Source organism: Melanotaenia boesemani, chromosome 11 (genome assembly GCF_017639745.1).
Source record: "Melanotaenia boesemani isolate fMelBoe1 chromosome 11, fMelBoe1.pri, whole genome shotgun sequence".
In the NCBI taxonomy this organism is placed as follows: domain Eukaryota; kingdom Metazoa; phylum Chordata; class Actinopteri; order Atheriniformes; family Melanotaeniidae; genus Melanotaenia; species Melanotaenia boesemani.
This window is the reverse complement of record NC_055692.1, coordinates 10,240,472-10,267,405: the sequence shown is the minus strand read 5'-3', so window position 1 is coordinate 10,267,405 and position 26,934 is coordinate 10,240,472. Positions and strand designations below refer to the sequence as shown.

The window sequence follows — 26,934 nt, the reverse complement described above, 5'->3', positions numbered from 1 at the left end:
AGTGTAAAATCATTTCACACTAGGACACAACTGATAAGTAAAGTTAAGAGGGGAGCTACAGCTGCTTTGTTCGAACTCAACAAGCCCAGAAATGTGTGTTTTCAGCAGCCCTGTGATGCTCATGTGGACACAAAGTTGACCTTTGCTCTTTGTCCACTGACCAGAGGTCTGAGAAAGAGCTGATCAGTGTGAACCCTTAACTTGCAACCCCTAAGGTCAGAGGCCATTTTGGAGTCAAACCATGTCCAGTTGACCAACATGCAGACGGACTTTTCTGTGGCAAACATTTAATTTAATAATCTATGTTAACATTTTATGTTGCAACAATATTTAGCATCTTTATGTGCTTTATCTGTTTATCTTATGCATTGCAACTAATAGTAGCCTTTTACGCACCCGTCTCTGTTTGGCAGCCATTTAAACTGAGGTCAGACATTTGAATGGTCATTGTGACCGTAGAAAAAAAGTCCCATTTTCAGGCTAAAGGCTGCATCTAACTGAGCTGAAGAGTAAACACTGGGTTGGTTTTGGGCGCTTTCACTTGGGCTCTTAAACTCTGGCTAATGGTCTGTAAACGGAGCAGAGGGCAGCTGGACACACTGACTGGAGGCCTGTGGGAACTGACAGGTGACTCTTTGTAATCCTAAAAATTATACCCAATAAAACCATATTGCATGGAGAGAGTGATTACCCTCCCACAGCAGAAATTTGGGAGGTATTTACTTCTTGTGCAATTTCATGGTGAATTAAACAATTTTATGGTGAACATATAAAACAACTTGTTAATAATATCTTTACTTCTTGGCACATAATATTAAAACCTGGGCACTTGTTATTGTTTGAATAGTTTAACAAAATTCAGACTGCATAATGTGAAATTTAAATAGGATGGAGAAGTATGTGACAGCTTCTGTGTACATGTCACACTGTGAAATGGTTTTTGCTGATACACCTTATTTAGAGACACCCAATAAGGTATGAGCATTACTCAGACCTAAGGTTTCTAGAAGGATAATAAAAACCTGCAATGAAAATAACAAATCTGTATGCTTCTCATTCCTTCCAACCAAGTGTATTTTCCTGATTGACTATTCTCTCCCAAGCATGTGGGTAATCGTCTATTGAGAGCACATTTCCTTATCAGTGTCTAGCACACTGTCTGAATCCGTTATCACAATGGGCCAGATCAGTGCAGGCAGCCCCTCGCTCTCCCGGCTGAGACGCCCATGAAAAAGAATTTCTGGAGTTGGGTGCCAACCGATAGGCCCTGAGCTCTTTATCCCCTTAAAGCCAATTCACACCCTGCATGTTTAAATATCTCAGCTCAACCCCTGCCCTCCCACTCCCATCACGCTTGAGCCCCCTCCTCTTTCGCCCTCCGCTCGTGCTCTTTCACCCTTCTGCGGCTGCAAGTCCAAGCGATAACTGCTGTAGCGGTCGACCTGCAGCACGGGTGCTTGGGATGCAGGTGCAGGGCTGGTAGGATGGCGAGAGAGGAGGGGAGTCCTCCATTGTTGGGCTGGACAGCACTCTCTCTCCTCTGGAGCACCCTCTGATGGGGGAGCCCACTGACAATCACACATCCTAATCTGATTATGCAAATATCTACTTCAAAAGGCAATACGCTGTAACCCTCACCCCATGGTGGAAAGACAGCACAAGAGAAAAGAGGAAGCAGCAGGAATGTACAAAGAAAACAGTGAAGGGTAAATTCCCAAGAAAAAATAAGCAAAATACAGTTAGATACTCAATGATTCTGCATCACCCAGATTTATTCATTTTTACCTTCTTTCTTTCATCCTCTGCATCACCAGGGGAGGTCTAAGGATGAAAACAGTATGCACTTGCACACTCTGAATGGCCACTGACTCCATCAACAGGGCATTGAATCCAATATTCAAATGCTTATTGTTTTTCCAGACGCTCCTGAATCCAGCGTCAAAAGGAATCTACAATGTTAATGAGGGGGACAAAGTGCCCAGAGTTAAGACTTGGACATCCAAACAATCAGAGGTGACATTTCCCAAGAACACCCATTCCTAACAGGCATGGACCACAACCCCCGCCTCTTGAATTTTCACCAACAGAAAACCTCTCTGACCAGTCTCTGAAATCAGCTGCACATTTCTACAGGTGCCAGCATCTCTATAACACGTCAAGTTAGCCATTAAACTGCAGGTCAGCAGTTTAAAATTCTACTTTTATACTATGCAATACTATGCTCGTACTAATAAAATATATGACGGAGAGTAATTTCAAATACTCTTTATGGGTAGCATACATTCTACGTAAGATTTAAACAACCAACTTGTCTTTTGTGCATTTTAATTGTCAAAGACTTTATAAGCAGTGGCAGAGCTAGACTTGTAAACATGGCCAGAGGGTTGGCAAGACTTTATCAGTGGGCCATATACTAACACAGGAAATTATTTTCTTCCTCTTTCTGAGACACATACTCACATACACTGCTGTGACAACTGTGGTCACATTAAAGAGACATGAGAAATAAAACAGCTTTACATTAACAGTCTGGATCAGCAAGTGGAAATATATGCAACAAGTTAAAAAAATCAATAGAAAGGTACGCATATTTTTTGTGGGGCACAGTATGTGGCACTTAACGTTGTAGTAGAGGATCCTTGCCTCTACTACACATTCTCTCCAGTCTTCTTTTATCTTCCTATGCAAATTAAAACTGGTTACAGTCTATAGTCCCTAAAACATGACATGGTTTCCCCACAATATCTAGTGCTAGAACTAGAATATCACTGCCATGAATTTTTAACATGTTTTGTACCTTTATGACTTTCTTTGATACTATCTCTTTAATGTGTTTTGTATTTATCTGTTTTTATGATGTAATGCAGTATGGTGAACTGGGGTTGGAAGCTGCTTTTGGAAAAAACTTTCATTGATTGATTGATGAAGCTTCAGGCTATCATCAGCTTATTAGCCTTACATAACATTAGTAGGTGTACTTGCACAGGGAGAAGTTATTTTGTGTAGCCAGAAAAATATTTTTAAAGGATGACTAATTAGAAAACTACTTTAAATTTAACTTCAAACTTGTGTAGTGACACCAGTAATCCATGTGTGTCTTGAAGGACTTGTCTCTCCCCCTTTAGTTACCTGTCAATTACCTAAGGTGGCATCTGAGGTGCCCAATAAGATTTCAGAGGAGGCCAGTGCCACCCTGGCCACCCCTCTAGCTCTGCCCCTGCTATAAGTCTGCACTCCAGTACATCTTGGCTTGACAGTGTAAAGAAAAAGCAAAGGAAATTATATAGACACAGTTGATAGCCTTTACAAAGTTGCAGCCAGTAAGAATTTTTCATGATCCGTGGGTTTTGGTAGATTTGTCTTTTTGTGTTTTTCTGGTTTCTTGTTTTATTTTGTAAGTTCATTCCTCTTGTGTATTGTATTTTGATTTTCTTCCTGTTTGTTGGCTCACCTGGTTTAATTAGCAAATTCACTTCACCTGCTTTTCCTTTTAGTTCCTCACTGTATTTCTACCTGTTGGTTTCAGTTTTCCTCTGCCAGTTCATTGTATGTCTTTATGTCATGTTTCTGTCTTGATTATGTTGGGTTTCCCCAGTTTTTGGCTTTGTAAGTCATTTGGTTTTTTTTTGGAATAAAACCTTTATACCTGCACCGGTCTGCCTTCTGCCTCGTCAGCCTGCATTTGGGTTCTCAGCTCATGACGCAATCTTAAATGACAGAAAATTATCTGAAATTTCTTCATTTCTTTCTCTGTTTTACAGGAAAAAAAAAAAAAAAAAGAAACAGATACGGGAAATAAATAGAAACCACAGCAGTGGACAGATTTATTCACAATCACAAATGACAAATTCATGATAAACAGAGGAAGAGCCTTGGAGATTGTTGGGTCATCTACATACTAACAAATCCCATTAGTCTTTAAAATGCATAAAAGACTAATTTGACCTATTAAGGGTGCTAAATAAAGAGTCAATAAAAATTTATTGGGAAAAATGACAAAATACCTAAATTATTCCCCAACTGAATAGAGAAACCAGCATGTGAGCAGCAACAACTTTGATGTCTAAATAAACCACAAAAACAACAGTACTATTCTCAATGGCAAATCAATAATAACCATAAACGAAGGCAAACCTCTCCCTCCCAAGAAACAGCACTTGTTTGTTCGCTTGCATATATAACTGTAATGTAATAACAACAGCATTCAAGTCCATAAAGCTGAAATTATTTTCGGTAAAATTTGACTCCATCTCTGCTGGAAATCGGCCTTCACTTTACCATTTCAGATTCAATTAATCCCCCATCCCTGACTGTCAAACTTACAACCATAACCTTCTACCTTGAACAACTTTCCTGGGTGAAGCTGTTATCTTGTGTCATTCAGTAGAAAGAGAAGCAAGTCAGAGTTCACTTAGTTAATAAGTACCTTCGAACATGTGACTAAAAAAAAAAAAAAAAAGAAACGAAAACTGTGGGTTTTTTTAGCTTACAAACAGCCACCATGGAGCTGCGTCTTTGTGTTCTGCTGGTACTTTGCATGACGAGAGCAAATGGAGGGAACATTTTGGTGTGGTACACTGAGGCCAGTCATTGGATTAACATGAAGCCAGTGCTGGAAACACTGGTGGACAGGGGACACCAGGTGACGGTTCTGCTCCCGAGCTCTTCAATGTTCATGAACAGCAGTGAACCCTCACGCTTTCGCTATGAACCTTTTAATGTTTCTGTCCCACGGAAGGTCCTAGAACAGCTTTTTGAAGAGATTCTTCATTTCTCCATATATGAGATGGATCACATGAGCTACTTCCAGATCTACATGAAATTCATGGAGATCATGAAGAATAACTTGGGGTGTTCCCTTAAGATTTTGGATGGAGTGGTGAAATCTGAAACCATCATGAAGAAGCTGAAGGAGGGAAACTATGACCTCCTCCTGGCTGATCCCATCTACTCCGGCAGTGAATTAATTGCAGATATTTTGGGTATCCCTCTTGTCTTCTCCTTACGTTTCTCCTTGGGTCATAACAGGGAGAGATTGTGTGGTCAGTTACCTGCTCCTCCTTCCTTTGTCCCTGGAGCTATGAGCAAACTCACAGACAAGATGGACTTTTCAAAGAGACTGCAGAACTTCCTTTTCTATGCTCTGCAGGACACAGTGCTGGAAAACGTTATGTGGAAAGAGCTGGACAGATATTACTCTGAAGTAAAAGGTGAGCATTTAAGCTAAAAGCACCAAGCAACATGTTATAGATTACATAAAGTTATATACTGATTTGTTTGAAATGTATTTAAATGCTTTGATACCTTTTTAGATCTTCTAAATGTCACTTTTGTATTGTGACAGGAACACCCACCAGTGCCTGTGAGATGATAGGTAGGGCAGACATCTGGTTAATGAGAACCTACTGGGACTTTGATTTCCCTCGTCCTTTCCTCCCCAACTTTAAATTTGTTGGTGGGATTCACTGCAAACCTGCTAAACCTTTGCCAAAGGTGGGGCTGTCTCTACTCTTATAGGGATATTAGAATTTATTTTAACACGTCTTTTAAATAATGAAAGCAAAGCGATCAGCTATCAAAATGTTGGACTAAGAAAAGAGGTGCAGGCTGGCTCACCCACTGGGACAATATTGCTCTTCTTGCAGGATTTGGAAAAATTTGTGCAGAGTTCTGGAGATGCTGGCATCGTGGTTTTCTCTCTAGGATCCTTGATTAAGAACATAACCACAGAAAAGGCTAACATGATAGCTGCAGCTCTCGCTCAGATTCCACAAAAGGTAAATGATAGTTAAAGCACATTTTATGGATGTGGCTGTAATCTAATGAAAAAAAAAAAAAAAAAGGTGTGGAACTTTTCTCAACTTCCACTCTGTCTATTTTGTGTTTGTATCTCATACTTTGGAAGCACTTATGGTGGCCTCCCTTTCCCTTTGAACAGGTCTGGTGTGTTTTTATATGAATAAATAAATAAATAAATAGGTAAAATATATAGTATATAGTATATAGTATTATAGATATACTATATATACTATACTACTATATATACTATATAATATAGCAAGTTCTGTGGTATCACAATATCCATTTTCATTGACTGATGATTCCTGATAATTATCATTTCATTCAGATTCAAAATATATAATTATCGGAAAGACAAATAAATTATGAAGCCAAATTAAATTTGTTGTATTCCACACACCACCAAAAACCTCAAACCAGTTGTCTTCACAGATTAGCGCATGACACCAATGCCTTGGTCTAACATGGTTTTACTATTTGCAGGTGCTTTGGCGGTACAATGGAGAAAAACCAGACACTCTGGGTCCCAACACCAGAATTTTTAACTGGATCCCTCAGAATGACCTACTGGGTAAGTAAAGCTGGAAATCCACTATGTAAAAAGATGGATAAAGGGACTATTCCTTGTTCACTTGATTTAAATTTGTTTACCCAATGCATGACTCAGGTAGCTGTTTAAATAAGCAGATATATTTCACCTTAAAACCACCTGTATGGATTTTTTCTTAATGGGATTTCAATTTGTCTGAGCTTACTCTGCAGCTTCCACTTACAACTCAACGATGCATGTCTGATAACTTTGCTCAATCAGGTCATCCAAAGACAAGAGCTTTTATCACTCATGGGGGTGCAAATGGGATTTATGAGGCCATCTACCACGGTGTTCCCATGGTGGGCATCCCCATGTTTGCTGACCAGCCAGACAACATGGTCCATGTGAAGGCTAAAGGAGCTGCAGTTACTGTGGATTTCAACTTCATGACAGCTGAGGACCTCAGAGATGCAATCAATACTGTCATCAATGACAAATCGTAAGTTACTCTGCATATGACTTAGCCTTTTTTAATGCTTAAAAGGGCAACATTTACATTTAATCTACTTTATGATTTCACAGAAAATACAGAAGCAAAACTGATAAGTTTTGAAAAGGAGACATGGTGCACACCCATAAAATAGTGCCTTTACTACCACAGATAAAAGGTTACAGATTGCAAAACCAAAGGAAGTCCTTAACCTTCAACACATGTTGGTTTATCTGTTGGCTAGTTTAAAAACACAGAACAATGAAGCATGTGTATCCCTTTAGATATGCCCACTTCTGCAAAGCTAAAATCTGATTGAACTGTACAAAGTGTTACTGTTTTTTCTCAAATATACAGGTACAAAGAAAACACTTTGCGGCTGTCCAAAATCCACCATGACAGACCCATGAGTCCTCGTGATGAGGCGGTATTCTGGATTGAGTTCACCATGAGAAACAAAGGAGCAAAGCATTTGAGAGTCCAAGCCCATGAGCTCACCTGGTACCAGTATCACAGCCTGGATGTTATAGCCTTCCTCCTGTCCATCGTTCTGTTCCTCATGTTCACCCTCATCAAGACCTGCAGTTTCTGCTTCTACAGGTGCTGTGGCAGCAAAAAGACAAAGAGAAAGGCCGAGTAATTAACTTAGCTGAGACGTTCGTAGGCAGCTCGTGGGTGAAAACAATGATTGTATTTTCATGTGAGACTGATATTTGTCACAAACCTGAAACTTTCATTTTGGATACTGGTAATTTCTGTGGGTTTCTCCAGCAAATTATCTCAATTAATCTCAAGTGTGTTCATTTGCATAATACATGAAAAAAATGGACCAAAAATTTTACATCCAGAAAATATTTTATTCACATATAGTCCCTTAGAAACTAAAACAGAGCTTCACGTTTCAATATGCATAAAAACATTTTTTTAAATGTTCCATTTCCAGTGACCTCTCACAGTATAAATCCTACAAGTATTTTCAGCAACATACTTTTTAACAATTTAAATGTATTACAATTATAGTTTTAATGAGATTTTGATTTAAGATGAGAATGCTTATGTTTATGTGATTGCTTGACATTAACACCACAAAGAACAAGAGATGCTTCCATGTTGTTGGTCCAGCACCGTCTTTGTGCCATCTTTCTTATACACAGTGCCTTAGACCATATTAAATCTCTGACAGTATTTTCCTACATTGTGACTTGAAATCAAATGACAGAATTTTACCAGTTGATCAACAAGCCTACCATTTAGAAGTTAGTGAATATTTGTAAATGTAAGATGATTTTAAAAAAGGATAAAGAGAAAGAAAAAGAAACAAGAAAAATTATATTGTGCTGCACCTTTTTGCAGAAATACAGTTTCCATTTACTGCTTAGACGCACTTTTTGTTAGTTCCTGTAATAAACTATTTTCTTTGTTATACTTGTCCCTTGTGACTGCATTTGGGTTTCAGATACAGGCACCTTGATGCTGCCAATTGTGCACTTTCCTTAAAGCAGAGCTGGTTGATGTTGGGGGGGGGACTTGTTGGTTTATAGCAGGGATGGGCAAAGTCAGCCCTCAAGACCACTATCCTGCAGGTTTTGGATGTTTCCTGCTGCAGCACATTTGAATCAGATTAATTAACATGAGTGGACAGAACTCAACAAGCTGGTAAAGAGGGCTATTCAATATAAATCAGGTGTGTTGGAGCAGGGAAACATCTAAAACCTGCAGGACTGTGGCCCTTGAGAACCAACTTTGTCTGTCCCTGGTTTATAGCCATCTTTAATTCACAGGTGTCACAGGGAGTGGCCATTGCAAGAAAAAAATGCAGACTACAAGGCAATTGCCTTCAAAGATCAGAGTTCAAGATCTTTGGTATAAAGTATTTCTCATTCAACAATTCAAACACTAGTAGCCATTAAATATTTGCTATGTAGGCTGGTGCTAGCTGTAAGATCTTAAGATTTAGTGTTGTGTCCACTTTGGCATGTGGAAGGGGACCATGATGGATTTCAAGCAGTGCAGTTAGTGGGCAGCCCTTTCTATTAAAAATGTGCAAATTCAAAGAAATAAAATGATTATTGCTAAAATGCTAAACCCATAAGTTTAAAAATGTACATAAAAATGCAACAGCAGCTTTTTGCCTTTGTGTTAGAAAACTAATTAAATAAATAAAATGGATTCCACTGCTTCCATTTATAAGCACTTGTTTGGTCAGTCAAGCAGTTCAGTGTTGTACAAAATTATAATTTCTAATTATGCAGTAATGTCCAAACCCATGTAGCTGAAATTACTGCTATACTTCAAATTTTCTCTCCTAAACTAGCAGTCAGAGATCTGTTTTCATTTTTAGTTTAAGGATTGTTTGTATATTTAATTTTGTTTTTTCCTTTTTTTACCTGCCCCATAGCTGGCAGTTACCTTTGAAGCCATAACCTTTTACCTTGAACAATTTTCCTGGTGCAGGCTATTATCTTGTGTCATTCAGAACAAAGACGAACAAGTCAGAGTTCATTTAGTTAATAAGCATCTTTGAATGTGTACCTGTTTTAAAGGGAAATAAAAGAAAAAAGTTCAATGTCATGCAAAATTATATTTTTAGATCGTGCAGTAGTGTTGAAGCCCACAGAGCTAAAATAATAACTCCTCTGTACTAAATCAACAGAAAATGAGTCAGAGATCTGTTTTCACTTTTAGTTTGACAATTGTTGGTATATTTAATTTTGTTTTTTCCCTTTTTTACCTTCCCCATAGCTGGCAGTTACCTTTGAAGCCATAACCTTTTACCTTAAACAATTTTCCTAGAGCAGGCTATTATATCTTGTGTCATTCAGTACAAAGAGGAGCAAGTCAGAGTTCATTTGGTTAATAAGTATCTTTGAAGGTGTGCCTGTTTAAAAAGGAAATAAAAGGAAAAAGACCACAACTGGGATTACTAGCTGACAAACAGCCACCATGGAGCTGCGTCTCTCCGTTTGTGTTCTACTGGTACTTTGCGTGACGAGAGCAAATGGAGGGAACATTTTGGTGTGGTACACTGAGGCCAGTCATTGGATTAACATGAAGCCGGTGCTGGAAACACTGGTCGACAGGGGACACCAGGTGACGGTTCTGCTCCCGAGCTCTTCAATGTTCATGAACAGCAGTGAACCCTCACGCTTTCGATATGAACCGTTTAACGTTTCTGTCCCACTGGAGGTCCTAGAACAGCTTTTTAAAGAAGTTCTTCATTTCTCCATATATGAGATGGATCACATGAGCTACTTCCAGATCTACATGAAATTCATGGAGATCATGAATAATAACTTGGGGTTTTCCCTTAAGATGTTGGATGGAGTGGTGAAATCTGAAACCATCATGAAGAAGCTGAAAGAAGGAAACTATGACCTCCTCCTGGCTGATCCCATCTACCCCGGTAGTGAATTAACTGCAGATATTTTGGGTATCCCTCTTGTCTTCTCCTTACGTTTCTCCTTGGCTAATAACTGGGAGAGATTGTGTGGTCAGTTACCTGCTCCTCCTTCCTTTGTCCCTGGAGCTATGAGCAAACTCACAGACAAGATGGACTTCTCAGAGAGACTGTGGAACTTCCTTTTCTATGCTCTGCAGGACACAGTGCTGGAAAACGTTATGTGGAAAGGGCTGGACAGATATTACTCTGAAGTAAAAGGTGAGCATTTAAGCTAAAAGCACCAAGCAACATGTTATAGATTACATAAAGTTATATGCTGATTTGTTTTAAATGTATTTAAATGCTTTGATACCTTTTTAGATCCTCTAAATGTCACTTTTGTATTGTGACAGGAACACCCACCAGTGCCTGTGAGATGATAGGTAGGGCAGACATCTGGTTAATGAGAACCTACTGGGACCTTGATTTCCCTCGTCCTTTCCTCCCCAACTTTAAATTTGTTGGTGGGATTCACTGCAAACCTGCTAAACCTTTGCCAAAGGTGGGGCTGTCTCTACTCTTATGGGGGTATTAGAATTTATTTTAACATGTCTTTTAAATAATGAAAGCAAAGAGATCAGCTATCAAAATGTTGGACTAAGAAAAGAGGTGCAGGCTGGCTCACCCACTGGGACAATATTGCTCTTCTTGCAGGATTTAGAAAAATTTGTGCAGAGTTCTGGAGATGCTGGCATCGTGGTTTTCTCTCTAGGATCCATGATCAAGAACATAACCACAGAAAAGGCTAACATGATAGCTGCAGCTCTCGCTCAGATTCCACAAAAGGTAAATGATAGTTAAAACACATTTTATGGATGTGGCTGTAATCTAATGAGAAAAAATAAATACATAAAAAATAAAAAAATAGGTGCAGAACTTTTCTCAACTTCCACTCTGTCTATTTTGTGTTTGTATCTAATACTGTGGAAGCACTTATGGTGGCCTCCCTTTCCCTTTGAACAGGTCTGGTGTGTATTTGTGTAAATAAATAAATAGGTAAAATATGGCCAGTAGTGTTTAATGATATGATCCATAAGATTATAAAATGTTGTATAAATTCAGCTCGTTTACAAGCATCATTGTACTATATTTAGATAATTAGTGTGTTGTTTATAGCAGCACATTGTTACAAGTTCTGTGGTATCACAATATCCATTTTCATTGACTGATGATTCCTGATAATTATCATTTCATTCAGATTAAAAATATATAATTATCAGAAAGAGAAATAAATAATGAAGCCAAATTAAATTTATTGTATTCCACACACCACCAAAAATCTCAAGCCAATAGTCTTCACAGATTGACACACATGACACCAATGCCTTGGTCTAACATGGTTTTACTGTTTGTAGGTGCTGTGGAGGTACAGTGGAGAAAAACCAGAAACGCTGGGCCCCAACACCAGAACCTACGATTGGATCCCTCAGAATGACCTGCTGGGTAAGTAAAGATGGATATATGCCACATTTAAAGATGTAACGACACAAAAACAAAGCTTTATCTCACTGTTTGATTCTCAGTAATTTATAGAATACTTTAAACGGTAAAAAATGTTTTCTGATTTGTTTTTCTTAAATAAAAATTCTTGATGAAATGTGTCTCAAGCAACTTTCAAATTATTTATTTTACAGGTTTCCTGACCTAACAATAAGTTAGTTTAGTGAGCTCATTTAGAAATGAATCAACTTGCAAATGAACAATGTGTCTGATAACTTTGATCTCATCAGGTCACCCAAAGACAAGAGCTTTTATTACTCATGGGGGCGCAAATGGGATTTATGAGGCCATCTACCACGGTGTTCCCATGGTGGGCATCCCCCTGTTTGCTGAACAGCCAGACAACATGGTCCATGTGAAGGCTAAAGGAGCTGCAGTTACTGTTGATTTCAACTTCATGACAGCTGAGGACCTCAGAGATGCAGTCAATACTGTCATCAATGACAAATCGTGAGTTCTTCATATGACTTAGCGTTTTTTAATGCTTAAAAGGGCAACATTTACATTTAATCTACTTTATGATTTCACAGAAAATACAGAAGCAAAACTGATAAGTTTTGCAAAGGAGACATGGTGCACACCCATAAAATAGTGCCTTTACTACCACAGATAAAAGGTTACAGATTGCAAAACCAAAGCAAGTCCTTAACCTTCAACACATGTTGGTTTATCTGTTGGCTAATTTAAAAACACAAAACAATGAAGCATGTGTATCCCTTTAGATATGCCCTCTTCTGCAAAGCTAAAATCTGATTGAACTGTACAAAGTGTTACTGTTTTTTCTCAAATATACAGGTACAAAGAAAACGCTAAGCGGCTCTCTAAAATCCACCATGACAGACCCGTGACCCCTCGTGATGAGGCGGTATTCTGGATTGAGTTCACCATGAGAAACAAAGGAGCAAAGCATTTGAGAGTCCAAGCCCATGAGCTCACCTGGTACCAGTATCACAGCCTGGATGTTATAGCCTTCCTCCTGTCCATCGTTCTGTTCCTCATGTTCACCCTCATCAAGACCTGCAGTTTCTGCTTCTACAGGTGCTGTGGCAGCAAAAAGGCGAAGACAGAGTAATAAACTGAGCTGAGATCTTAGAAGGCAGCTTGGTTGTGAATACAAATTGTAATGTGATGTGAGCCTGATATTTGTCACAAACGTAAAACATATTTTTGAAATTATGGATTTAGAATGAAAACTTTCTTTTGGAAACATTATTTTTCCATCTCTAGTGACCTCACCGGGGCATAAACTTAATTTTTTTCAGGAGTTTTTTTGTTAAACAGTTTAAACGTATTCCAAATTAAAGAATTTGATTATTATTTGCCTTTATTTTGATTAATACTGAGTATGCTTATGTTTGTCTGATTCCTTGACATTGATATAACGAAGAGCAACTGATGCTTACATGTTGATCCAGCACCCTCTTTGTGCTATCCTTCTTCATCATCATCATCAAACCACACTCCTCTGCGACAGCATTTTTCCAATTTTGTGACATACGACCTGAAATGAAAGTGACTTTTTACTGTGCTTTTATCATCTTATCAATCAAACATGCCTACTATTTTGAAATGACAAAATATTTATAACTGTGTGGTGATTATAAGAAGGATAAAAAAGAGAAAGAAAAGAAAGAAATGAGGAAAACAATTCTATAGTATTTTATACTGTATGTTTTTGCAGTAACACATGTAGGATTTCCTGATCAGGGGCGCTTTTTATTAGTTCCTGTTATCAAATATTTTGCTTGTTATACTTGCCCCCTGTGGCTGGATTTGGATCCCCCATACAAGCATCTTAATGCTGCCAATGTTGCACTTTCCTCAAAGCAAGTGTCCTGACCTTTCCAGAAAGATGGTTTTTAGCCATCTTTTACTCATACATGTCGCAAGGTAACTATTGCAAACAGTGTAGTTTCTACCTTCAGTTTTAAGATTTTTTCCACTTTCAAAATTTATGTTTTTATATAGTTCTGATTTACAGTAAAGATAAATGATATGTGTGTGTTTTCTAGTCATATGTTGACCACTCAAAATGCTTTTTACTATCACACGCATTCATACCACGATACACACATCAGGAGGCAAAGTGGGGTCCAGTGTGCCGTTCCAGACATATAGAGTGGGAAGCCAGGGGTTGATGCGCATACCTTCCGGGTGATAGTCCCAAAGCATGTTTTGTTTGGGACAATGCATATAAGAGTTAATGGAAGACATTATTCAAATAGTAAAATAGAGCAAGACAAATCATCTATAAATGTTATCTGGAAAACACAAATCCACCATTTGTCAAGTCCAAAATAATGGAATCACAAGATATTGTAGAATTTCAAACTAAAGTCAGGAAAAATTTATTGTCTTGTCAAAAACAATGTTTCAGGAAAATTAGCAGGATTATAATTTAAGAGAAAGATTATAATTTAAAATAATGCAAAATAAAAACAACACTATTATTTATTAAAGTTTTTATTGGAGTGAGACTTTGGAGGAGACTGAATTGTTGAGGTCAAACAATCAATCAGTAAATAAATAAATAATTACATTTTACAAGGTTATTATATTACGTTTATGAATAATTGCCATATTGTGTATATTTGCACCATATTTATTATTTTTTAAATGTATTACCAAAGATATATACAGATGTATTTATACTGATAGTGTAAATAGGCACAGATTGTATATTTATAAAATAATTATTTATACTTGTTTTCAAGTTTGAAATATATCTGTACTGATATAACATAACATGCAAATATAAAATATCTATTTATACATTTTATCTTGTATATATATTTACTGTGTGTTTATATATGAATTATTAAGTAAACATATACAGTCAATACATTTATACATGCTCATTTATTTATATTCATAGTTTTAGATTTTATTCTATCAATATTAAATGTAACAATAGACCCTGAACAGGGTAGGATTTAATGCATTTTTTAGTTCTTCCAACTCATTTTCAAACAAATAGATTTATTTTTCCCCCTTTTTTTGTATATTTTACTGTCTCTTGTTTTATTGGTAAATCGGATTCACGGCTTTAACTACTTGTTTGAAATAAAGATATTATTCAGTATCGGTTGGTTAAAGTCAATGTTAGTTATAGTTAAAGTACCCCACCGCCAATCCTGAAAATTTACTTCTATTAAGCTACCTGGAGTAACCTTCCTGACGTGAGGCTGTTATGCGTGCAGTACAAAGAGGAGCAAGTCAGAGTTCATTTAGTTAATAAGTATCTTTGAAGGTGCGCCTGTTTGAAAAGGAAATAAAATAAAAAAGGACCACAACTGGATTTCTAGTTGACAAACAGCCACCATGGAGCTGCGTCTTTGTGTTCTGCTGGTACTTTGCATGACGAGAGCAAACGGAGGGAACATTTTGGTGTGGTACACTGAGGCCAGTCATTGGATTAACATGAAGCCGGTGCTGGAAACACTGGTCGACAGGGGACACCAGGTGACGGTTCTGCTCCCGAGCTCTTCAATGTTCATGAACAGCAGTGAACCCTCACGCTTTCGCTATGAACCTTTTAACGTTTCTATCTCACGTGAAACCCTAGAAAAGTTTCTTGAAGAATTTACTCACTTTTCCATGTACGAGATAGATCACATGAGCTACTTCCAGATTTACAGGAAATCCATGGATCATATTCAAACTCAACTGAATAATTCCCTTACGATGTTGGATGGAGTGGTGAAATCTGAAACCATCATGAAGAAGTTGGAAGAAGGAAACTATGACGTCCTCCTGGCTGATCCCGTCTACCCCGGCAGTGAATTAACTGCAGATATTTTGGGTATCCCTCTTGTCTTCTCCTTACGTTTCTCCTTGGCTCATAACTGGGAGAGATTGTGTGGTCAGTTACCTGCTCCTCCTTCCTTTGTCCCTGGAGCTATGAGCAAACTCACAGACAAGATGGACTTCTCAAAGAGACTGCAGAACTTCCTTTTCTATGCTGTGCAAGATATCGTAATAGACCACGTTTCATGGAAAGTGCTAGATAAATATTACTCTGAAGTAAAAGGTGAGAAAGTCAGCAAGATCCCCTCGATAACAGTTTTTACATGTCAAATTATGATTTTCATGCTTTGATACCATTTTGGATCCTCTAAATGCCACTTTTGTATTGTGACAGGAACACCCACCAGTGCCTGTGAGATGATAGGTAGGGCAGACATCTGGTTAATGAGAACCTACTGGGACTTTGATTTCCCTCGTCCTTTCGTCCCCAACTTTAAATTTGTTGGTGGGATTCACTGCAAACCTGCTAAACCTTTGCCAAAGGTGGGGCTATCTCTATTATTACAAGCCTGCAGACATTGAATTTTATATACTCTTTACATCTAATCTTATTCTAAAGGGACAATATTGCTCTTCTTGCAGGATTTAGAAAAATTTGTGCAGAGTTCTGGAGATGCTGGCATCGTGGTTTTCTCTCTAGGATCCATGATCAAGAACATGACCACAGAAAAGGCTAACATGATAGCTGCAGCTCTCGCTCAGATTCCACAAAAGGTCAGAAAGACGCCTCCAAATGACAGTTTAAGGGATAGGTGTAAATGTAATGTGCTTAAAAATAGTTATACAACTACTAGCAGTCCAGTGCTTGCAGTTTTGACTGTACACTACAGGTGAAACCTTCATTAAAGTGGTGGTGTGAAAAAAAACCCAGAATTTTAGGAATATTGTTTCAAGTATAGAAGCACTTTTGGAGGTCCATAAGACTAAAAATTCATCAAATTAACTGATAAGACTTTCCGGTTTGAAGTTTCTGAACTTTCTGATTATTTAATTTCACACTGACTTTATTCACTGTCACCTAAAATCACCCCATTGCTCATTGTGAAAGGACTGTCAGACATTTAGTGTCTAAATCTACTAACTAAATTGTCACTGGCTTAGATTAAATTGATTTTACTATTTGCAGGTGCTTTGGAGATACAGTGGGGAAAAACCAGACACTCTGGGTCCCAACACCAGAATTTTTAACTGGATCCCTCAGAATGACCTACTGGGTAAATAAAGCTGGAAATCCACTATGTAAAAAGATGGATAAAGGGACTATTCCTTGTTCACTTGATTTAAATTTGTTTACCCAATGCATGACTCTGGTAGCTGTTTAAATAAGCAGACATATTTCACCTTAAAACCACCTGTACGGATTTTTTCTTAATGGGATTTCAATTTGTCTGAGCTTACGCTGCAGCTTCCACTTACAACTCAACGATGCATGTCTGATAACTTTGATCTCATCAGGTCATCCAAAGACAAGAGCTTTTATCACTCATGGGGGTGCAAATGGGATTTATGAGGCCATCTACCACGGTGTTCCCATGGTGGGCATCCCCATGTTTGCTGAACAGCCAGACAACATGGTCCATGTGAAGGCTAAAGGAGCTGCAGTTATTTTGAGTCTGAACTTCATAACAGCTGAGGACCTTAGAGATGCAATCAACACTGTCATCAGTGACAAATCGTAAGTTCTTATTCATTGCTTAAAAGACACAAACATACTTTTCAAGTCTCTGGACAGGCAACAAAGATGAACCACTGTGGGACCCTGAGCAAAGGCTTTCAGAGCTCAACTGCTTCCCATAAAATGGCAGCTCACTGCTCTGTAGTGTAACTAGAGATGGGTAAAAAGCAGAGGCAAATTTCCCAAATGAAATCAATAAAGTATAAATTATTGTTATTTTAACGTGTTTTATGAGTTCACACAGAATACAATGAAAAACTGTTAAATTTTGTAAAGGAGACCTGGTGCATTTACCACCAGTGTCAAAGGTTACACTTTGATTATAAACCACAGCAAGTTCTTAACTTTAATAATGAAACCTGCATACCTTTATTCACAATCTTTCAAAAGCTGAAAACTGATCTTCATAACCATACAAAGTGTTAGTTTCCTGGTTTTCTCTTATACAGGTACAAAGAAAACGCTATGCGACTGTCCAAAATTCACCATGACAGACCCATAACTCCTCGCGATGAGGCGGTATTCTGGATTGAGTTCACCATGAGAAACAAAGGAGCAAAGCATTTGAGAGTCCAAGCCCATGAGCTCACCTGGTACCAGTATCACAGCCTGGATGTTATAGCCTTCCTCCTGTCCATCGTTCTGTTCCTCATGTTCACCCTCATCAAGACCTGCAGTTTCTGCTTCTACAGGTGCTGTGGCAGCAAAAAGACAAAGAAAAAGGCCGAGTAATTAACTTAGCTGAGACGTTCGTAGGCAGCTCGTGGGTGAAAACAATGATTGTATTTTCATCTGAGACTGATATTTGTCACAAACCTGAAACTTTCATTTTGGATACTGGTAATTTCTGTGGCTTTCTCCAGCAAATTATCTCAATTAATCTCAAGTGTGTTAATTTGCATAATACATGAAAAAAAATGCACCAAAAATTTTACATCCAGAAAATATTTTATTCACATATAGTCCCTTAAAAACTAAAACAGAGCTTCACGTTTCAATATGCATAAAAACATTTTTTTAAATGTTCCATTTCCAGTGACCTCTCACAGTATAAATCCTACAAGTATTTTCAGCAACATACTTTTTAACAATTTAAATGTATTACAATTATAGTTTTAATGAGATTTGTCTTTATTTTGATTTAAGATGAGAATGCGTATGTTTATGTGATTGCTTGACATTAACACCACAAAGAACAAGAGATGCTTCCATGTTTTTGGTCCAGCACCGTCTTTGTGCCATCTTTCTTATACACAGTGCCTTAGACCAAATTAAATCTGACAGCATTTTTCCTACTTTGTGACTTGAATTTGTGACTCATTGGTTTTTTAGCAGGGATGGCCAAAGTCAGCCCTCAAGACCACTATCCTGCAGGTTTTGGATGTTTTCTGCTGCAGCACATTTTGAATCAGATTAATTAACATGAGTGGACAGAACTCAACAAGCTGGTAAAGAGGGCTATTCAATATAAATCAGGTGTGTTGGAGCAGGGAAACATCTAAAACCTGCAGGACTGTGGCCCTTGAGAACCAGCTTTGTCTGTCCCTGGTTCACAGGTGTCACAGGGAGTGGCCATTGCAAGAAAAAAATGCAGACTACAAGGCAATTGCCTTCAAAGATCAGAGTTCAAGATCTTTGGTATAAAGTATTTCTCATTCAACAATTCAAACACTAGTAGCCATTAAATATTTGCTATGTAGGCTGGTGCTAGCTGTAAGATCTTAAGATTTAGTGTTGTGTCCACTTTGGCATGTGGAAGGGGACCATGATGGATTTCAAGCAGTGCAGTTAGTGGGCAGCCCTTTCTATTAAAAATGTGCAAATTCAAAGAAACAAAACGATTATTGCTAAAATGCTAAACCCATAAGTTTAAAAATGTACATAAAAAATGCAACAGCAGCTTTTTGCCTTTGTGTTAGAAAACTAATTAAATAAATAAAATGGATTCCACTGCTTCCATTTATAAGCACTTGTTTGGTCAGTCAAGCAGTTCAGTGTTGTACAAAATTATAATTTCTAATTATGCAGTAATGTCCAAACCCATGTAGCTGAAATTACTGCTATACTTCAAATTTTCTCTCCTAAACTAGCAGTCAGAGATCTGTTTTCATTTTTAGTTTAAGGATTGTTTGTATATTTAATTTTGTTTTTTCCTTTTTTTACCTGCCCCATAGCTGGCAGTTACCTTTGAAGCCATAACCTTTTACCTTGAACAATTTTCCTGGTGCAGGCTATTATCTTGTGTCATTCAGAACAAAGACGAACAAGTCAGAGTTCATTTAGTTAATAAGCATCTTTGAATGTGTACCTGTTTTAAAGGGAAATAAAAGAAAAAAGTTCAATGTCATACAAAATTATATTTTTAGATGGTGCAGTAGTGTTGAAGCCCACAGAGCTAAAATAATAACTCCTCTGTACTAAATCAACAGCAAATGAGTCAGAGGTCTGTTTTCACTTTTAGTTTTGAAGATCATTGGTATAGTTATAAAGAATCCCTCCAATTCTGAAAATTTACTTACATTAGGCTATAACCTTTACCTGGCGTAACCTCCCTGACGTGAGGCTGTTATGCGTGCAGTACAAAGAGGAGCAAGTCAAAGTTCATTTGGTTAATAAGTATCTTTGAAGGTGCGCCTGTTTAAAAAGGAAATAAAAGGAAAAAGACCACAACTGGGATTACTAGCTGACAAACAGCCACCATGGAGCTGCGTCTCTCCGTTTGTGTTCTACTGGTACTTTGCGTGACGAGAGCAAATGGAGGAAACATTTTGGTGTGGTACACTGAGGCCAGTCACTGGATTAACATGAAGCCGGTGCTGGAAACACTGGTGGACAGGGGACACCAGGTGACGGTTCTGCTCCCGAGCTCTTCAATGTTCATGAACAGCAGTGAACCCTCACGCTTTCGCTATGAACCTTTTAATGTTTCTGTCCCACTGGAGGTCCTGGAGGAGTTTCTTGAAGAATTTTTTCGCTTTTCCATGTATGAGATAGATCACATGAGCTACTTCCAGATTTACATGAGATACATTGAGATCATGAAGATTGACCTGGGGTACTCCCTAAAGATTTTGGATGGAGTTGTGAAATCTGAAACCATCATGAAGAAGCTGAAAGAAGGAAACTATGACCTCCTCCTGGCTGATCCCATCTACCCCGGCAGTGAATTAACTGCAGATATTTTGGGTATCCCTCTTGTCTTCTCCTTACGTTTCTCCTTGGCTCATAACTGGGAGAGATTGTGTGGTCAGTTACCTGCTCCTCCTTCCTTTGTCCCTGGAGCTATGAGCAAACTCACAGACAAGATGGACTTCTCAGAACGAGTATGGAACTTCCTTTTCTATGCTCTGCAAGATATCGTAATAGACCACGTTTTGTGGAAAGCGCTAGATAAATATTACTCTGAAGTAAAAGGTGAGAAACTCAGCAAGATCCCCTCAATAACATTTTTTACATGTCAAATCATGATTTTCATGCTTTGATACCTTTTTAGCTCTTCTAAATGCTACTTTTGTATTGTGACAGGAACACCCACCAGCGCCTGCGAGATGATAGGTAGGGCAGACATCTGGTTAATGCGAACCTACTGGGACTTTGATTTCCCTCGTCCTTTCCTCCCCAACTTTAAATTTGTTGGTGGGATTCACTGCAGGCCTGCTAAACCTTTGCCAAAGGTGGGGCTGTCTTTACTCTTGGGGACCTATAAGAAATTAATTTTATACATGCTGCTTTTTAAATATTATCCAAGAAAGAAGTGCAGGCCTGACTGAGACAATATTGCTCTTCTTGCAGGATCTGGAAAAATTTGTGCAGAGTTCTGGAGATGCCGGCATCGTGGTTTTCACTTTGGGATCCATGATCAAGAACATGACCACAGAAAAGGCTAATATGATAGCTTCAGCTCTGGCTCAGATTCCACAAAAGGTCAGAAAGACGCCTCCAGCTACAGTCATCAATGCAATCTGCTTAAGAATAATTATAGAACTAGAAGCAGTCCAGTTTCTGTGGATGTTTTAGTCAATTAACTTTTGACTGTACACTAAACCTGTAGCTTTTCTTATCACAAATCTGGAGATAAATTTTGAGTTATTTATTTGTGCTAAATCACACTGACTTTAATCACTTGTTTCCTAAAAATATCACATTAATCATTGTTATAAGACAAACCAGTGTTTTGTTTTTGTATGTCTGTCTCACCATTGGGTATCTAGATTAAAAAAAAATGAACCTACTAATGTAAAATTATTCCACTCTTTGCAGGTGCTGTGGAGATACAGTGGGGAAAAACCAGACACTCTGGGTCCCAACACCAGAATTTTTAACTGGATCCCTCAGAATGACCTACTGGGTAAGTAAAGCTGGAAATCCATCATACAAAAAGATGGATGGAGGGATTGACATATCCTCTTTCTTGTTCATGTGATGTAAAATTGGTTTTCAAATGTAGCAGTTTAAACAAACATATTTCAGCTTGAAATCACCTGTATGGTATTATTTTTGATGTGATTTAAATCGGTCTGAGCTTACTCTGTAGCTTCAACTTGAAACTAAGATGCATGTTAATGTATGCATGTTAACCATGATCTTATCAGGTCACCCTAAGACAAGAGCTTTTATTACTCATGGGGGCACAAATGGGATTTATGAGGCCATCTACCACGGTGTTCCCATGGTGGGCATCCCCATGTTTGCTGACCAGCCAGACAACATGGTGCATGTGAAGGCTAAAGGAGCTGCAGTTACTGTGGATCTCAACTTCATGACAGCTGAGGACCTCAGAGATGCAATCAATACTGTCATCAATGACAAATCGTAAGTTATTCTGCATATGACTTAGCCTTTTTTAGTCCTTATATAGGACTGTAATATTTATCTTTAATCTGTGTTAAAGCTTCATAAAGCATGTGGAAGAAAAAGTTATAAAAGGAGCCTGAACGGAGACATGGTGTACAGCCACTTAATAGTACAATTATCTCCACAGTGTCATAGGTTACAGTAAGATTACAAAAGCCAAAGAAAGGCCTTAACCTTCAACACATATTGGTTTATCTGTTGGCTAGTTAAATTTTAAAACACAGATCACTAAAACACATGTACTCCTTTAGTTATTCCCACTCTCTCTAAAGCTGAAAACTGATCTCCATAACCGTACAAAGTGTTAGTTCTCTTTTTTTCTAATATACAGGTACAAAGAAAACGCTATGCGGCTGTCCAAAATCCACCATGACAGACCCATGAGTCCTCGCGATGAGGCGGTATTCTGGATTGAGTTCACCATGAGAAACAAAGGAGCAAAGCATTTGAGAGTCCAAGCCCATGAGCTCACCTGGTACCAGTATCACAGCCTGGATGTTATAGCCTTCCTCCTGTCCATCGTTCTGTTCCTCATGTTCACCCTCATCAAGACCTGCAGTTTCTGCTTCTACAGGTGCTGTGGCAGCAAAAAGACAAAGAGAAAGGCCGAGTAATTAACTTAGCTGAGACGTTCGTAGGCAGCTCGTGGGTGAATACAGTGATTGTATTTTCATCTGAGACTGATATTTGTCACAAACCTGAAACGTCCATTTTTTTCATGTATTATGCAAATGAAAACACTTGTGAATAATTGAGATAATTACCTGGAGAAAACCACAGAAATTACCAATATCCAAAATGAAAGTTTCAGGTTTGTGTCACATTTCAATATGCATAAAAACATTTTTTAAATGTTCCATTTCCAGTGACGGTATTAAATCTCTGACAGCATTTTCCTACTTTGTGACTTAGAATTTTAAATCAAATATCAGAATTTTAACATTTGATAAATGTAACAAGCCTGTCACTTAGAAGTTAGGGAATATTTGTAACTGATGATTTTAAAAAAGGATAAAGAGAAAGAAAAAGAAGCAGGAAAAATTATATTGTGCTGGACCTTTTGGCAGAAATACAGTTTCCATTTACTGCTTAGAAACACGTTTTGTTAGTTCCTGTAATAAACTATTTTGTTTGTTATAGTTGTCCCTTGTGATTGTATTTGGGTTCCCGATACAGGGAACATTTTGGTGTGGTACACTGAGGCCAGTCATTGGATTAACATGAAGCCAGTGCTGGAAACACTGGTGGACAGGGGACACCAGGTGACGGTTCTGCTCCCGAGCTCTTCAATGTTCATGAACAGCAGTGAACCCTCACGCTTTCGCTATGAACCTTTTAACGTTTCTGTCTCACGTGAAACCCTAGAAAAGTTTCTTGAAGAATTTATTCACTTTTCCATGTACGAGATAGATCACATGAGCTACTTCCAGATTTACAGGAAATCCATGGATCATATTCAAACTCAACTGAATAATTCCCTTACGATGTTGGATGGAGTGGTGAAATCTGAAACCATCATGAAGAAGTTGGAAGAAGGAAACTATGACGTCCTCCTGGCTGATCCCGTCTACCCCGGCAGTGAATTAACTGCAGATATTTTGGGTATCCCTCTTGTCTTCTCCTTACGTTTCTCCTTGGCTCATAACTGGGAGAGATTGTGTGGTCAGTTACCTGCTCCTCCTTCCTTTGTCCCTGGAGCTATGAGCAAACTCACAGACAAGATGGACTTCTCAGAGAGACTGTGGAACTTCCTTTTCTATGCTGTGCAAGATATCGTAATAGACCACGTTTCATGGAAAGTGCTAGATAAATATTATTCTGAAGTAAAAGGTGAGAAACTCAGCAAGATCCCCTCGATAACAGTTTTTACATGTCAAATTATGATTTTCATGCTTTGATACCATTTTGGATCCTCTAAATGCCACTTTTGTATTGTGACAGGAACACCCACCAGTGCCTGTGAGATGATAGGTAGGGCAGACATCTGGTTAATGAGAACCTACTGGGACTTTGATTTTCCCTCGTCCTTTCGTCCCCAACTTTAAATTTGTTGGTGGGATTCACTGCAAACCTGCTAAACCTTTGTCAAAGGTGGGGCTATCTCTATTATTACAAGCCTGCAGACATTGAATTTTATATACTCTTTACATCTAATCTTATTCTAAAGGGACAATATTGCTCTTCTTGCAGGATTTAGAAAAATTTGTGCAGAGTTCTGGAGATGCTGGCATCGTGGTTTTCTCTCTAGGATCCATGATCAAGAACATGACCACAGAAAAGGCTAACATGATAGCTGCAGCTCTCGCTCAGATTCCACAAAAGGTCAGAAAGACGCCTCCAAATGACAGTTTAAGGGATAGGTGTAAATGTAATGTGCTTAAAAATAGTTATACAACTACTAGCAGTCCAGTACTTGCAGTTTTGACTGTACACTACAGGTTAAAACCTTCATTAAAGTGGTGGTGTGAAAAAAAACCCAGAATTTTAGGAATATTGTTTCAAGTATAGAAGCACTTTTGGAGGTCCATAAGACTAAAAATTCATCAAATTAACTGATAAGACTTTCCGGTTTGAAGTTTCTGAACTTTCTGATTATTTAATTTTACTAAATCACACTGACTTTATTCACTGTCACCTAAAATCACCCCATTGCTCATTGTGAAAGGACTGTCAGACATTTAGTGTCTAAATCTACTAACTAAATTGTCACTGGCTTAGATTAAACTGATTTTACTATTTGCAGGTGCTGTGGAGATACAGTGGGGAAAAACCAGACACTCTGGGTCCCAACACCAGAATTTTTAACTGGATCCCTCAGAATGACCTACTGGGTAAGTAAAGCTGGAAATCCACTATGTAAAAAGATGGATAAAGGGACTATTCCTTGTTCACTTGATTTAAATTTGTTTACCCAATGCATGACTCTGGTAGCTGTTTAAATAAGCAGATATATTTCACCTTAAAACCACCTGTACGGATTTTTTCTTAATGGGCTTTCAATTTGTCTGAGCTTACTCTGCAGCTTCCACTTACAACTCAACGACGCATGTCTGATAACTTTGATCTCATCAGGTCATCCAAAGACAAGAGCTTTTATCACTCATGGGGGTGCAAATGGGATTTATGAGGCCATCTACCACGGTGTTCCCATGGTGGGCATCCCCATGTTTGCTGAACAGCCAGACAACATGGTCCATGTGAAGGCTAAAGGAGCTGCAGTTATTTTGAGTCTGAACTTCATAACAGCTGAGGACCTTAGAGATGCAATCAACACTGTCATCAATGACAAATCGTAAGTTCTTCTTCATTGCTTAAAAGACACAAACATACTTTTCAAGTCTCTGGACAGGCAACAAAGATGAACCACTGTGGGACCCTGAGCAAAGGCTTTCAGAGCTCAACTGCTCCCCTTAAAATGGCAGCTCACTGCTCTGTAGTGTAACTAGAGATGGGTAAAAAGCAGAGGCAAATTTCCCAAATGAAATCAATAAAGTATAAATTATTGTTATTTTAACGTGTTTTATGAGTTCACACAGAATACAATGAAAAACTGTTAAATTTTGTAAAGGAGACCTGGTGCATTTACCACCAGTGTCAAAGGTTACACTTTGATTATAAACCACAGCAAGTTCTTAACTTTAATAATGAAACCTGCATACCTTTATTCACAATCTTTCAAAAGCTGAAAACTGATCTTCATAACCATACAAAGTGTTAGTTTCCTGGTTTTCTCTTATACAGGTACAAAGAAAACGCTATGCGACTGTCCAAAATTCACCATGACAGACCCATAACTCCTCGCGATGAGGCGGTATTCTGGATTGAGTTCACCATGAGAAACAAAGGAGCAAAGCATTTGAGAGTCCAAGCCCATGAGCTCACCTGGTACCAGTATCACAGCCTGGATGTTATAGCCTTCCTCCTGTCCATCGTTCTGTTCCTCATGTTCACCCTCATCAAGACCTGCAGTTTCTGCTTCTACAGGTGCTGTGGCAGCAAAAAGACAAAGAAAAAGGCCGAGTAATTAACTTAGCTGAGACGTTCGTAGGCAGCTCGTGGGTGAAAACAATGATTGTATTTTCATCTGAGACTGATATTTGTCACAAACCTGAAACTTTCATTTTGGATACTGGTAATTTCTGTGGCTTTCTCCAGCAAATTATCTCAATTAATCTCAAGTGTGTTAATTTGCATAATACATGAAAAAAAATGCACCAAAAATTTTACATCCAGAAAATATTTTATTCACATATAGTCCCTTAAAAACTAAAACAGAGCTTCACGTTTCAATATGCATAAAAACATTTTTTTAAATGTTCCATTTCCAGTGACCTCTCACAGTATAAATCCTACAAGTATTTTCAGCAACATACTTTTTAACAATTTAAATGTATTACAATTATAGTTTTAATGAGATTTGTCTTTATTTTGATTTAAGATGAGAATGCGTATGTTTATGTGATTGCTTGACATTAACACCACAAAGAACAAGAGATGCTTCCATGTTTTTGGTCCAGCACCGTCTTTGTGCCATCTTTCTTATACACAGTGCCTTAGACCAAATTAAATCTGACAGCATTTTTCCTACTTTGTGACTTGAATTTGTGACTCATTGGTTTTTTAGCAGGGATGGCCAAAGTCAGCCCTCAAGACCACTATCCTGCAGGTTTTGGATGTTTTCTGCTGCAGCACATTTTGAATCAGATTAATTAACATGAGTGGACAGAACTCAACAAGCTGGTAAAGAGGGCTATTCAATATAAATCAGGTGTGTTGGAGCAGGGAAACATCTAAAACCTGCAGGACTGTGGCCCTTGAGAACCAGCTTTGTCTGTCCC

The 26,934-nt window shown here is 38.3% G+C and overlaps 1 protein-coding gene and 1 long non-coding RNA gene across 8 annotated transcripts; one reads left to right on the top strand and one right to left on the bottom strand.

The window, feature by feature from the left end:
- The first annotated feature begins 4,462 nt into the window (after positions 1 to 4,462).
- Positions 4,463 to 26,135, top strand: LOC121648398 (UDP-glucuronosyltransferase 2A2-like). Of its 7 annotated transcripts, XM_041998472.1 has the most exons (9): positions 9,702 to 9,836; positions 15,148 to 15,783; positions 18,617 to 18,625; positions 20,029 to 20,656; positions 20,768 to 20,916; positions 21,035 to 21,166; positions 21,503 to 21,590; positions 21,835 to 22,054; positions 22,428 to 22,744. In XM_041998472.1, the coding sequence occupies exons 1-9, from the start codon at positions 9,765 to 9,767 to the stop codon at positions 22,708 to 22,710; spliced, it is 2,217 nt and encodes a 738-aa protein (XP_041854406.1). In that variant the 5' UTR covers positions 9,702 to 9,764; the 3' UTR covers positions 22,711 to 22,744. The 7 variants fall into 7 exon arrangements, with proteins under 7 accessions (XP_041854405.1, XP_041854401.1, XP_041854403.1 ...); XM_041998467.1 differs by lacking the exons at positions 15,148 to 15,783; positions 18,617 to 18,625; positions 20,029 to 20,656; ... (2 more) ...; positions 21,503 to 21,590; positions 21,835 to 22,054 and adding exons at positions 10,614 to 10,762; positions 10,915 to 11,046; positions 11,616 to 11,703; positions 11,991 to 12,210; positions 12,556 to 12,798 and having other exon boundaries at positions 9,697 to 10,479; positions 22,671 to 22,744; XM_041998466.1 differs by lacking the exons at positions 18,617 to 18,625; positions 20,029 to 20,656; positions 20,768 to 20,916; positions 21,035 to 21,166 and adding exons at positions 15,902 to 16,050; positions 16,150 to 16,281 and having other exon boundaries at positions 9,704 to 9,836; positions 15,148 to 15,790.
- LOC121648406 lies at positions 7,349 to 23,185 on the bottom strand. The gene is made up of 2 exons (XR_006011969.1): positions 22,795 to 23,185; positions 7,349 to 7,545 (listed from the first exon to the last, which is right to left on the bottom strand). It is a non-coding gene; the product is annotated as an uncharacterized LOC121648406 (long non-coding RNA).
- Positions 26,136 to 26,934: the final 799 nt, after the last annotated feature.

What these genes read in the sequence shown, in the direction of transcription:
- LOC121648398 (XM_041998472.1), top strand. Translation starts at nt 9,765, where the DNA reads ATGGAGCTGCGTCTCTCCGTTTGTGTTCTACTGGTACTTTGCGTGACG. An exon ending in CTGCTAAACCTTTGCCAAAG is followed by an intron (nt 20,917 to 21,034) that starts GTGGGGCTGTCT and finishes CTCTTCTTGCAG; the next exon opens with GATCTGGAAAAATTTGTGCA. An exon ending in ACTGTCATCAATGACAAATC is followed by an intron (nt 22,055 to 22,427) that starts GTAAGTTATTCT and finishes TCTAATATACAG; the next exon opens with GTACAAAGAAAACGCTATGC.